Source organism: Rhamphochromis longiceps, linkage group LG16 (genome assembly GCF_057381845.1).
Source record: "Rhamphochromis longiceps isolate RC_006_pf linkage group LG16, R_longiceps_female_GT1.1, whole genome shotgun sequence".
Lineage (NCBI taxonomy): Eukaryota > Metazoa > Chordata > Actinopteri > Cichliformes > Cichlidae > Rhamphochromis > Rhamphochromis longiceps.
In genome coordinates, this window is record NC_140572.1 from 38,446,627 (window position 1) to 38,459,954 (window position 13,328).

At 46.2% G+C, this 13,328-nt stretch overlaps 1 protein-coding gene across 5 annotated transcripts in view; it reads right to left on the minus strand.

The window, feature by feature from the left end:
* Positions 1 to 13,328, minus strand: part of myo1b (myosin IB) — a 55,948-nt gene that overhangs the window by 19,030 nt on the left and 23,590 nt on the right. For all 5 annotated transcript variants that reach the window (XM_085384250.1, XM_085384249.1, XM_085384247.1 and 2 more), the window contains exons 4-11: positions 10,946 to 11,040; positions 8,708 to 8,812; positions 7,204 to 7,250; positions 5,681 to 5,744; positions 4,036 to 4,134; positions 3,184 to 3,287; positions 891 to 1,038; positions 198 to 316 (exon numbers count right to left, since the gene is read on the minus strand). In XM_085384250.1, coding sequence (XP_085240376.1) covers positions 198 to 316; positions 891 to 1,038; positions 3,184 to 3,287; positions 4,036 to 4,134; positions 5,681 to 5,744; positions 7,204 to 7,250; positions 8,708 to 8,812; positions 10,946 to 11,040 — 781 coding nt within the window. The remainder of the gene's footprint in view (positions 1 to 197; positions 317 to 890; positions 1,039 to 3,183; positions 3,288 to 4,035; positions 4,135 to 5,680; positions 5,745 to 7,203; positions 7,251 to 8,707; positions 8,813 to 10,945; positions 11,041 to 13,328) is intronic.

The following is a 13,328-nucleotide window of genomic DNA, read 5'->3' on the forward strand; positions in this document are numbered from 1 at the left end:
CTACATTTGAATTTCCAGGAGGAATACTGCACATGTATAATGCAGACGTTGTCATGTAGAAGTGGCACAGAGTCGGCAGCCAGTAAAGCAAGTCAACAGGAAGAAATGGCCCTTTGGTGTGTGTGTGTGTGTGTGTGTGTGTGTGTGTGTGTGTGTGTGTAATAAGCAGGTGAAAGAGATGCCAGTCTGCCTCTGACCTGGGCCACATTCAGCGTCGTGGAGACTTTCTCCATTTTAGCCTCCACTGTGCGGTAGCTGAACGCCCTCTCCAGCACCGACTGCTCGATCCCCAGCAGCTCACACATCTCCTTCAAATCTGCAAAGTAGCCACAGAAAACGGATTAAGACACGCAGAAAATGCTTTTGCAGACATCAGGTCTCATCTTGTGATGGTTCTTATTCTACATTTGATTCGAATCAGAGGGTAACGTCATAAGGAAGCTGTAAGGAGGAAGAATCAACCCTCGTAACCTCCTCAGCGTTTGGGTTTTATTCCCGACAATGAGGTGTTCCCACCGGCAGAGTCGAGGGAAAAGCAAAAACAGAGGACTCATCTGAATAACACGTTGCAGCTGATTATTAACAATGCAGTGTTTGATTCAAATGTGGGAAAAAAAGAGGAAAGCACGGTTGTCCAAGACTCACTGAGGGAAAAATACAAATGAATGATTTCCCTAAAAACAGCAGCTGTGAGGGTGAAACTCTTGTCACGCAAATCATAACACAAATATTGTTTGAGGACAACAAGCTGCCAACAGGGGACCAGGCCCAGTGAGCAGTGGGTCAAAAGGGTTAAATGAAAGGAGAAAATATTCACAATAACTCCTGTGAATAAAAAAACAAAACAGTGTAAAATATGTCCGATGAAGGCGCAGCAGCACCAAGCCCACCATTTTTGTCTTTGACGCGGCTCTCGTCGGTGCCGTTGCAGCGCGACTCTGGCTTGAACTCTATGTTGCCAAGCTTCAGCACAGCTGCCACCAGCTCCAGCACCGACTGCACCTCGTCCTCCATGAAGCCCACGATCTGCATGGCGTTCTGGAAGAGGGCGAGAAGAGGGAAAAGACAGAAACAACGTCACTAAGGCACCGACGTTCCTGCAACTTGGTGCAGAGGGGAACACCTACAAACATCACACAGAACATCCTGACAGCTGACAGGTAAAGTGAATCGCACTGATTATATCTTCATCATGGCCTCTGTTAGCAGGCGGGAGGTGTCAGAGAGGGGGAACATTTTGTCCTTAAAGTTGATGTTAGAAGCAGGAATCGTTTTCAAGCGTAAGGATTTGGGAGCGTTTGATAGAACTGGGTCAGCTCCTGTGGGGTGTTCCTGATCTGCAGGGGTCAGTGATCCAAGGTAGCTGAACCAGTGATGGGCTCATGGGTGGCCAAGACTCCCTTATGGTCAGCCTTTACTCCCACAGCAGCTCTTCAGTCCAACAGATGAGCTCAAATTGCAGAAAACGTTCATGCTGGTTCTGATAGAAAGGTGAGAAAACACAGAGCATCACAGGTTGCTGTGTGTGGAGCTGCAGACCTGACAGGGTCTCCATGCTGTCTGCTGCTGAAAGCACCAACACTGGACATGTGGCCATCAGATCTGGACCACAGAGCGATGGAAGAAGGTGGGCTGGTCTGATGAAGCACGTGGATGGCTGGGTGGTTGTTCCCCAGGTAAGTGATGAACATCTGGTACATCAGGATGCATTATGGGAAGAAGGCCAGCCAGCAGGGGCAGTGTAACACTTTGAGCAATGTTCTGCTGGGAAACCTTGTGTCCTGCGTCCATGTGGATGTTACTTTGACACGTACCATCTACCTAAGCATTGTTGCACATCATCTACACCCTTTCGTGGGAACAGTGCTCCCTGATGGCTGTGGCCTCTTCAGCAGGATAATGTGCCACAAGTCAGAAATGGTTCAGGAATGGTTTGAGCACAACAGCCAGTTTGAGGAGTTGACTTGACCTCCAAATTCCCCAGATCTCAATCCAGTCGAGCCATGTGCTGGACCCACACGTGGAGGCCCCACCTCACAGCATACAGGACTTACAGGACCTACATCTGGGTCCAGATACAACACACCTTCAGGGGCGGAGTCCATACCTCGATGAGTCAGGAGGACCAACACAATAGGTGCTGATAATGTTGTGTATATCACTGCTCTGTGATCAGTGTCTCACAATGAGTTTATTAAAAAGACACATCTAGTCTTCTCACTGGTTTGTGGAATCCACTCAAACTTGTACACACTGTATATATATATATAAAGCAAAATCCTATCAAACATATCAGCACAAGCTATCATAACACCTGAAATCATGAATTTGAATATTTAAATCTCTTTAACGGAATCCCGGTCCATCATATTACAGTCAAACTTCCTCTTCCTGGATCACAGACACAGAGCGGTGAACGGTGACGACCGATGATGGAGAATTCATGAATCGCAAACATTTAATCAAACATCAACAAATAAACATTTAAGAAAAGAAAGCTCCGTGTGGCGGCGTCATTGTGTGGAGGGAATGTCGTCTCGTGCTTCCTGTGGAGAAACGCAGCTGCAGCAGGAACAGCGTTAAAAACTCTGTGGGAGTCGATGAGAAGCAGGATGTGAGGAGGGGGAATGAGTACAGTAGAGAGTGACAGAGCAGGCTGTAGGGGCTTATACAGTAGCTGAGCAAAGCATGCTGAAACAGGCCTAATGACACAGCACAGGAGATAGCAGAGCGCTTCTCCCAGACACAACATCCTCTGTGTTACCATCAATAAGGCTGAGAAGACGCACAAAGACAAAATAGCACATATTTGTGCAGAGCTTCAATAAGAGGAAACTCTTTTCTCCCGTGGCTTTCTCTGTTTTTGGAGTTTTTCCTGTGTTTAATCAATACAAACCAGTCTTTAATCCACCGTCAAGATCAAAGTTCACCTGGTTTTGCAACAGGTGGGAGGGCCGCTGGCGTGAAGTGTTTACACAGCCAGCAATACTGACGCCAAAGCACGTTTGTTCGTTTGTTCTGCCGTGGAGATAACAGGGCAATCAGACCGCCTCCTCGCTCTGCCGCGCCACACCGAGTTAACAGAAATCCCGCAGAGAGGAAAGTCTGTGCCAAACGTCACGAGGGTGAGGCGCAGCGTCGGGCTCCACCAGTCATACGGACACACGTATGCGCTCTACTCACTCTGACTGTCCTGAAGTTAGCCGCATCGTCCAGTCCGCTGACCGCAGCAGAGTCCAGGCTCAGGTAGTTGTACTTGCTAAAGTCCCGGTCCAGCTTTAGCTTCCCTGTGACACACAAACCATGTGGTTGTCATTTAGACTCATGCAGCGTAACTACACTCCTGCCAGCTGCCCCATAAAATCCAGCACAGCTCTGTGAGCCGATAGAAGATGCTGAATTCAATTCCCGTTTAAAGAAACACAACTGATGGTGTTGCCTTAGAAATTTTAGAAAAATGTGTCTAAGCCCTGGGGTATTGCCCTCCTTCAGTTCTGACACGGTGTATTCAAACACTGAGCTGCTGCTGTGAACATCATGCTGGAAGATCAGATTGCCCTCTTTAAAGGCCTCCCTGTCATTTAGTAGAGAAATCCTCTTCTGGTTGCATGTGTCAGATTTCATTCATAGCAGTATTAACAACAGCTAGAGCCTCAGTGATGTGTGCGCTCTGGGGTCAATGACCATTATATTGTTCCATTAAACAATGGCCCCTCGCAGCAGAAACGCAAACAGAGCGAGTGGGTTTCACTCTCTTTGTTCTCGTGGTGTTTATTAGGCAGGAAGGGCGACTTATTAATGCGTTAGCCATGTGTTCATGCAGCTGCATGGGGGGATTGGCACATTTAGTATACACACGGTAAACGTAACAGTAAGCAGAACATCAGGCCTATTTTTTTAATTCATACTGCGAGCATCCAGAGACGTGCACATTCTGAGGTCTTTCTCCTGATTCTCAAAGTGGCATTGATCCCGGCAGCTCTACGTTCCTGTCCAGGTCACCATTCGACCAGCTTTTCCAGCAGTTTTACTCACTGAGCGTGTCGTCTGAGGCTCCAGACAGAAGCTGATAAAAGACGTGGAAGTTCCTCTCGCCTCTCGGCTGCTTCACCACACGTGACTTCTCGAGCAGATCTAAAAAAAGAAAGAAAGAAAAAACAAAAGGAAACAATGACACACAAAGACGAACCAGAAGCCTGCACAGGAAATCCTTCTGCTGCCACTCTCAGGTGCCCCCAGCAGTAAATATCGAGCCGAGCCTCAGGAATTAAAGCTGCCCGGTCTGTATTTATAGAGCTCGACTGGGATCCTCGTCCAGCGATGGTTTTTTCAGTCTCCAAGGTGACCAAACCAATATTGGTAATTATCTCTGTGTGCAAACACCACAGGAAGAAACCCCACGAACGATATCAGACGTCAGCCCTTTCTCCGGGGCTGGAACCGAGTGCACCTGATTAAAGAGGGACCATCATCCTCTCACCACATCAGGAGGAGTACGATTTAATTAAAGCCCGACTGTGCTGCTCAGCAACATCACCGGCTGAATAAGCATTCAATTTGTCTATTTTTAAAAAACAGCTTATTTTAGGAAACTTGAAGAGTTGGTGTTGTACTCAAGTGAAGAGTCCGGGGAACAAACTGACCACAGTGACCGGGACCAAAAATCAGAAGGAAATAAAAACGGCTTTTGGCAATTTTCAGCACTTAAGGCTGTTTAAACACCGACTCACAGATCTGTGGTCGTGGCTCCACTGCAAGCACCAAACTAGAGGTCGCTGCAGCCCCGGGGCTGTCGGGGTTAGCAGCGGATTGTGACACCCACCGGCCACGAATCACGTTAGTGGCTCCGTGAGAGCTTGCACATCAATAATACAACATCCACAACTGAGTGGCTGTCAGCAGCAATACAGAGCTGTGATTAAAGATACAGAGAGGACAAGACAAGCCACTGAAAACCAGTTCCTCCATCACAGACAGACACAGGGGCAGGGCAGCGAAGTGACCTGAGCACAGCCATGTCCAGCCACACTCAGTACTCAGCTTTACTTTGAAGAGAAGGAAGGATTCCACTTTCTGCTGCAAAGCCTCCTGAACAGCGTTTATTTAATGTTCCCTCAGCCTCAGATAAGCAAACACACATTCAAGCATCCGTGCGGGAACAATATTGTGTTATGTTGTGACTAAAGGCATGCCAAAAATGTCTCCCCACTATCATTACCAACGCTACTGAGAACTTCTCATAAATCATAACCAGCTATTCTCGGCCGTAGGAAGCGGCGAAGGCTCAGAGGAGGTTTGTCTAAAACATAATGAGCAGACAGGAATCCATCCAGGCCTGGAAGAGCAGCCGTGTAGCTAGCCAGCTCGGTCTGACCAAGTCACATGTCAGCAGCTGCTTCTCACAGACCATCTTTGTGTCTGACTGACTCAGGCGAGCAGACAGAGGTTCATTTGTGCCTCGGCTGTCAGCTTCCGTCTTTGTTTCTGTGACCTCTGCCGGGGAAACCAGCTCAGACAAAACAATGTGAACAGAGGCGAGATCAAACCAAAACACTGCCAAGGAGCCGAGGGGGGAAAGACGAGGCTGGAATGACGGCGTTTTCGGAGGAATGTGATTTACAAATATTTAAAATATCAATCAGGGAAAAAAAAGAAGCTTTCTTTCCATTTTATTACTCACAGTTACTGATGACTCCGCCCAGGGGATCTCCTTTGAAGTCAAACTCAATGTCCATGTACTTTCCCTGAGGGTCAAAGAGCAGCAGTTAGATTTTATTGCCATTGTCTATTTTTAAAAACGTCGTATAGATTCAGTCGGTCGGAGAAGTGTAAGGACTCCGAGCACCTAAAGATAACAGGGAGGCATGACCTCTTTTTAAAAAAATGACATTCAGGCCTTTTTTCTGACTCTCTCTGAAACCTGGAAGTTGAGACAGAGAGTCCTGTGTTTGGGCTTTTTCCCTCCTCTGATGTATTAATAGCAGACAGCTCCTCTGAACAGGCCAAGCTCTGCTGGTAAATGGGTTTTAGCCAAACTCAATAAGCCTGCTGCACTCAGCAAAATGAAGAGCCAGCTTGACTTATAGTTTTCTGATCAACCGATGGCGCTCTGATGAGCTGATATCTGGTGAGCGGGCCTGAGGTTGCTGCGAAGGTTAGCTAAATATAAACAGATCAGGGTCATAATCCGTTATAACGCTCACCGCTACAACTGCATGTCCGTGCACCGGCATGTGCTGCCATCTAAAAGTAGGCGGATGATTTAAAAACCGTGTGCACGGTGACACAAAAACTGGGACACGACAGGTAGGTTGGCAGTTCGCCTGCGAGCTGGCACACGCTGGGAGAATCGTTTTCTTTTACAATAATCGAGCGTCAGGCACAAGAAGGAGAACAAAGTTCAGTCCTGGGGGGCTGGGGTGTTACTGAAATAGACTTTTTTGGGATGGACTGCCAGCTGCTAAGATGAAGTGACTTTTTCTCTTTGAAGAAACTGCAGCTAACTAAACATTCATGTTAGAAACATTTAGAAATGAACAGCGATGGAAATCACAGGAGATCAGACGTCCCCAAAATACTGAACTGGGCAGTTTGAGGAAAACAAAGGCAATGTTACAACTGCAGTTACATTGTTACATTGTAACATTGAAATTGCAGTGTGTGTGTGTGTGTGTGTGTGTGTGTGTCCAAAGCAGCTACTTAATCACCCTTATGACGCCAGACCTATGTTAGAGATAGGCATTAAATTTCTCCTGCTTTTCCAACAATCAGATTCAGAGAGATACGAGACGCAGAGGAACGGGCGGCGCAGTGTAGGTGAAAGGCCTCGTCCTGCTCGCTTTATGTAAAGAGCATTTCCTGAGGCATGTGCACATGTACTATATCAAATGTGCAAAGCCTGCTCAGACTGAGGGGGCGTGTGGACCCGTCTACTGGGAAGATCCAGGGTCTCAGATTACATGGGAACACAGGGAGGACACCAAGAAATATCACCTGTATTTGAAAAAACATATTCACATGCATGATAGTCAAACTACCTCACATGCATGAAAACACGTTCTGGAGTAATGTTGCCATAAACACAAACAGTATAAGCACACAGGACATGCACACCAAGTATTCAAGAAACAAAAGCTTTCTGAAAAAGAATGTGTGTCACGAGATCATTTTTCCAAACCACAGAAGCTCGTCCTGCATACTTACAAATCTGGAAGAGTTGTCATTTCTTACAGTTTTGGCATTTCCAAAAGCTGAAGAGAGGAAAAAAAGAAAAATCAGACACAAATAATTAAACTAATGGATTCAGAAAGCTTTACAAATAATGCAAAGCTTGTGCAAATAACCTCAGAGTAAAGTTACCGCCGATGCATTGCAGAGAGGCCATTAAGAATATTCAAAACCTTCATAATGATCCCTAACCTCGTGCCCGAGTCCAGCTAGCTGTCAATCATACATGGCCTGGATGTCAAAGCCATTTGTACTGATGAGGCCCCATAATTCTGGGTGGATTAAGCAAAGCACCAGGGCTTTGCAGGCTTAGGGCGGGCTGAACCTTGATGTCACGCCACGTTCAAAAAGTGCTTCAATGCGGGCTCCTGCTTGTAAATAAACGTAACTAAAGGGTTCGTTAAATATTCATTTTTGACACAAACAACTTTGTGTTTCGTGCACAATCAGGCCTTTCAGAACATCTCCCTGCTACGACCTTTCCATTGGCTTCACACCACATTTCTACATAAAGATGCCATTAACGTGTCACGCATCACAGCGCTATTAGCATAACTGCTTAATTGCTGATAACAGCTGATTAATGTGCATTTAAGTCGGCGGTTGCTGTGAATGTGTGGGCTGCTAGTCTGGCACAATGGCAGCCAGAGGGAGAGGAGGACGGGGAAGGAGAGGGCTGGAGGAAGATAAAGAGACGTAAATGAAAAGAAACCGAGGGCGACAAAGAACGAAACCAACGCGTATCGTGTCGCAGAGCGCGAGCGTGACGGATCCGTCGTGTTAAGCGTGACTCTGTTCCCTTTCCCCCTTCTCAGTGTTAGGGCAATTAGACTGACGTGAGCTAAACTCTTGCAGATGTGCGGGGTTTTCTGCAGCAACCCGGGCATACAGCTTCATCATTCATGGGCATTTCCTGTCCACTGCCCCCAATTAAAATACAGCTGTTTGTGTGCCAGAACTGAGCTGTGGGAATGAGTGTGTGTGTGTGTGTAGCGTCCCGTTTAGCTAAGAAAATAAAAAAGTGTATTATACAGTATTTATAAGATCCCTAAAGTTATTTTGCGGATGAGTTAACTTGCCTGTGATTACATTTCCATGGTTATATAATCATCTGTGTTTACAGATTAGCTAAGCTAGCTAAAAGAAATGTTTTGTAGGTTGTGTGACTAACTGCCAGGAGCTTTGCATTTTTGTTTTGGTGTATTGTGCATTTGGAAATCAAGCCAAAATATCAAAGACCATCATTAAACGCTCTCATGCAGCGGTTTGCAGTGCATTTACAGTCGGGCTGCAAATATCCTGCACAGTCTTCTCGTTTCCTAAACGCCGAGTAAAGAAAGCTGCTTTTCTCAGCTGCACTTTGAAGATCTCTTGAATTAGAGCAGCTCTGGCAACCCCTCAACACACATCCACCCTCCAAACGTGAACTTCAGACAACCCAGCTCCTGAATTGGGACGCAGCTTGGGCATCTTCACTCACCCTCCAGCACGGGATTGGACTGCAGCAGCTGTTCCTTGACCTTATTCACCTCGTGGCCCTTCCCACACACCGCTGCCACATACGACATTACCAGCTTACTGGCCTCTGAAACACACACACAGATAAATATAATGTGATTCACATGACTGAGGGACAAGTGCAGAGATGTCGACCTGTTTCACCATCCCCTATAAAAATCCCCCTTACATCATCCCCCCCGACAGCCATCAGAGCAGGGTGTGGACCGTTCGTTAGGGTGCAGAGCAGAGGAGGAGGTCCCGTTATAAAGACTTGCTTTGTTAAATTACACGGTGACCAGAATTGCATCACATTATCATCATTCATACTATGATTACACTGAAAGCCAGGGGAAAGCACGGGAATAAAACTTTCTGTGGAGCTGAAAGTGATTTAAAAATGCTCCAGCACAGCGTGCTGCAACTAAGACACGTTTCCCCAAAAATAATTCTCTGCTTGGCTCAAAAAGCTACATGTCCTGTCTGAACAAGCGACAAGCCTCGTCGGACGACGGCTGGCATCAGGATCGTCTCTCCTGACCAGAGAGCGGACGGTGACCCAGAACCGGCGATGCGTGCGGCGTGCCAGGCAAGGACAGGAAAGACCTTCAGAGCAGTCGTCGGTACAGATTCCTGATTAGTCTGGCAAACAGCTCGGGACACGTACTTTTATCTAAACGTAGGAAAAAACTTTTCTGAGTTACAAGCTGAGGACTTTAATCCTCACGTTGTTATCTCTCAGGTTAGGAAAGTAAACGTACTCCGTCTGCAGACAATAAAAACTGTTATGTCTCCTGCACACTGAGATGGAATCTGATAATAATTTTGGTCACATCCCCTTTGTAGAAGCCACAGTCAGAGAGAGCCTGAAAAAAGAAACCCCTATCACACTTTAATGTCAATGACCCATATCGATAGGGTTGGTTTTGATGGCCTCGTTTCACTGCAGAGCTTCGGGGCTGATGAGATTACCGAAATCCAAATTTATCTCCGACTTGGCTGCAGAAACGGCTCCTCGGAGTCGTTTTTTCTTTTCCCTCCAACAACCAGGAGAGGTTTGGAGTTGGAATAAAGCCTGGTGCATCCTACAGAACAGAACACGGCCGGTCTGACTGCACTGTGCCCCCCGTGGTGGACGCCACTGATGCATCACCGAGAAATAATCCTGGTTATGGATAATATATATTCCTACACAGTGCTGACAAAGGCTGCAGGCAAAGTTCTGCTGGGAAATCGGAGCTCCTGTCAGAGATCAGCATAGCAAGAGTTTGAAAGCAGGTTACACAAAGGAAATGTATTGATATGCTGGAACTTCTTAGCTTTATTAATAATGCAACTTGTTGCTTAAACATGTGGTGTTCAGTGTATTCAGATTTTTAGGGGGTGATGTAGGATGATGGAGAGGTCTGAAAAGCTCTCAAAAAATACGACAAATAAAGTACAGCTTTAGAAAAATGAAAACATAACAGTCTGAGGTCATTAAGGTTGTTTTGCACAGCCTTATAAATGGATGTAGGGATTTTGTACAGCTTACTCGGGCTGCTGCCACGTCTCACCGAGCCAGAACGTTCTTCGGGACAACGTTGGCCGTGCGAACAGGTCAGAGTTTGAACTCAAAGTATGAATGAATGTCTGCAGCTGCACTGAGCTGCAGCAGCACTCCCAGAGCCAACACGCAGTCAGATGCATACTGCTGTTACCTGTGACACAGCACAGGAAATACCATCCTCTTGTGTTTCTGTACAGTATGTGAAACTGCTCCAGAACATGGATACACCATCATAAAAACCACACAATATGGAAAAAGGCTTCAGTCTGATGGAAAGTCCAGCCTTTAAGTGTTCATAACAGTGTGAATGTGACTGACTGGCTCTGAATATACATAATTTCACAAATATGAGGAAACCACAGCCGTGTGTTTGCTGCTGTAATATGTCTACCGCCATGACTTTATGTGAGCAGAGTCATTATCTAGTTTCATGTCCCAACACGATGTTCTCAAAACAAAACTGACATCAGCTCCCTTTTATGGAGGATTACATCCCACAGCCCTTATCGGCTTCTTTACAAGTTATGACTACATTTAAAACATAGAACCGCTGAGCACATGAAGTGTTAGACACTCTGTTAGAGCCTGATTGAAGGTGTTCGTTCAGTGTGGTGAGGTGATCCCGTTACCTGCTCTGAAGTTATGACACAACAAAAAAAACTGAGCATTTACCAGTTTTCCCAGCTCCGCTCTCCCCTGTGATGAGAATGCACTGGTCCTTGTCCTGGTCCCTCAGCGAGCGGTAGGCCTCGTCTGCCAAAGCGTAGCTGCAAAAGCACAAACCCGAAAGCCTCCACGTTACATTTGCACACAGCTAACTGCTGTTCACGTATATTCTGTGACATTTTGTGGGTGAGGGCAGTTAGAGGTCGTTCACACACGCTGCACGCTTATGTGCCAGGCTGCAAGGCGTCTACACTAATCACCAGCACGTGGGATCACTGGCTTGGATCGGGACATCTTGGACATGCACAGACGTGCAGTGAGCTGCAGCTTTAGTTGGCTGGCCTGTCCTCGGGATTTGGCTCTGACAAAACTTAATTATTAAAATGATGTCACAGCGACTCTGATTTGTTGTATATTTATACACATATTGAAACCTTTACATATAAAATGCATTTTTAGGAATCTGCCTGCTTTAATAAAACCTCGAGAGGTCCCCGAATAATGAAAGCAGTCTACGTGAAACCGACCTGGGTGGATAATTAATGATACAAAGGTTAAAAAAAAACCTACGTCTTACATTCTGGGACAACAACACAAAGGAAAAGTGAAACTACAGTTTCGCCCCCACTCAGTTCCACAACAATACATTATTTGTTCTCTTAATGCAGGAAATCCCCTGTGATGGTCTGAGATCAGGGTGTGGATGTACGAGGGCCATATCGCAGTGACAGCTTTTTATCTCTTGTGGCAAAATGGTCTATAATTCTGACACGATATTCCCACAAAGACAGAGCGCTAAGGAGACGCCTGCGACAACAACTTTTTACAGCTTCCATTTGGCAAACAGTCGTTCACAGCGCGGCAAGAGCTGCGTCCAACTTTCTCCTCCAACAGGACACGAGACGGCAAATCAGCTGTTCCGGCCCGTACTTTGGCTTGATTCAGGAATTTGGTCCAAAGCAGTGTGTGTGTGTGTGTGTGTGTGTGTGTGTGTCTGTGTGTGTGTGCGCAGGAAAAGATAGAGTGGATTTGCAATATCGGATCATCTAAGACCTCCATTATGAGCTCCGGCAGGATTAAGTAAAGGCTGATGTATTGTGGGGGTGTCACTGGAAAGAAACTGGGATAACACAAATTTTGTCTTAAGCTCATTTCAAACAGACGACCTCGCTGCTCACGTGACCCCGAGAGTCCCCAAGATCTCTACAGATACAACAAGACTCTCTTAGTTCTGATAACATTGAAAGCATCAAGGTCTTAATCTCCCAGCTTTTCGAGTATCAAGCAAAGATCAACATCTTTAAGTCTTACATTTCACATTGAGTAAAGGGTAAACATAGCTCTAGGTCATTTTGGAGGAATGCTTCAGAAACAGCCTCTCCCCAGCGTCTAATTTGCTCTTATTCCTGCCTGGAGGGTGGGAACACTCGAAAAGTCCCAGGTCTCGGTAATATCCCAAATCAAGAATTTATATGCACAAAGTGCACCCGACGTGAACGCAGGGAGGAATGTGACATTCACGGATGCTGACACGCAGCACTACCATTGGGCACTGGGTCTGAACTCTGAACGCTTGCTGAGGTTACATTTATTTGTAGAGGCAATGCTGTTGTCAGATTCAAGTACTCTGCACATCAAAATGAGCTCCAACCATCTGGCTTTAAAACCAGTTAAATTAGGTTCAAAGCGATTTCTAAAGGAAGTGTCATCATTCGAGTTTGTGCAAAGGCTGTCCGGCATCATTCTGTAATTCCTGCTCCAGCTTTCAGAAATCCACCAAGACGTGGAAAATGAAACTCCTGCCTAAATCTAATTTTGGGTGAAGCAGCGAATGCATTAGTGAGGCCGGGGCTGCACGGAGCCGAACTTTAAAGCGTGCAATCACACACTGAACTAACACTGACCCCTGATTTGTAAAGAAGTTGATTGCTAGTAGGAAGCCATGACAGAGAGAGTGCCAGAGATAGACCGCCTAGTGAATGTATTCCAGACCACAATATGAAGTTAAAGCTCAGGCGGGCTAATGGAGCTCAAGGTTGTGCACCATCACACATTGATTTGAATCAGACCTCATTCGGCCCTGCTGCCAGGCCTCTCCTTTAACAGCCCCCAGTGCAGGCCCGCAAACAATCCATAAGGTAATGGGCTATACTAGGGCAGCATTTCTCCGACTGACAGGCTGGTGTGAGTAGTAAATATAATTGTGAACTAATATGAAGGAACCCAGAGAAACCATACCACACCAAAGAACAGGATTCCAGTTAAACTCCCATTCAGTCCATTTATTTACCCTGGAGTCCTGTAAATATGGCTAATAAATAATAACCCAGATGTGCTGTAGGCATCCAGGACAACAGTTTGCCAATTCAATTTCATTTATACAGCGTAA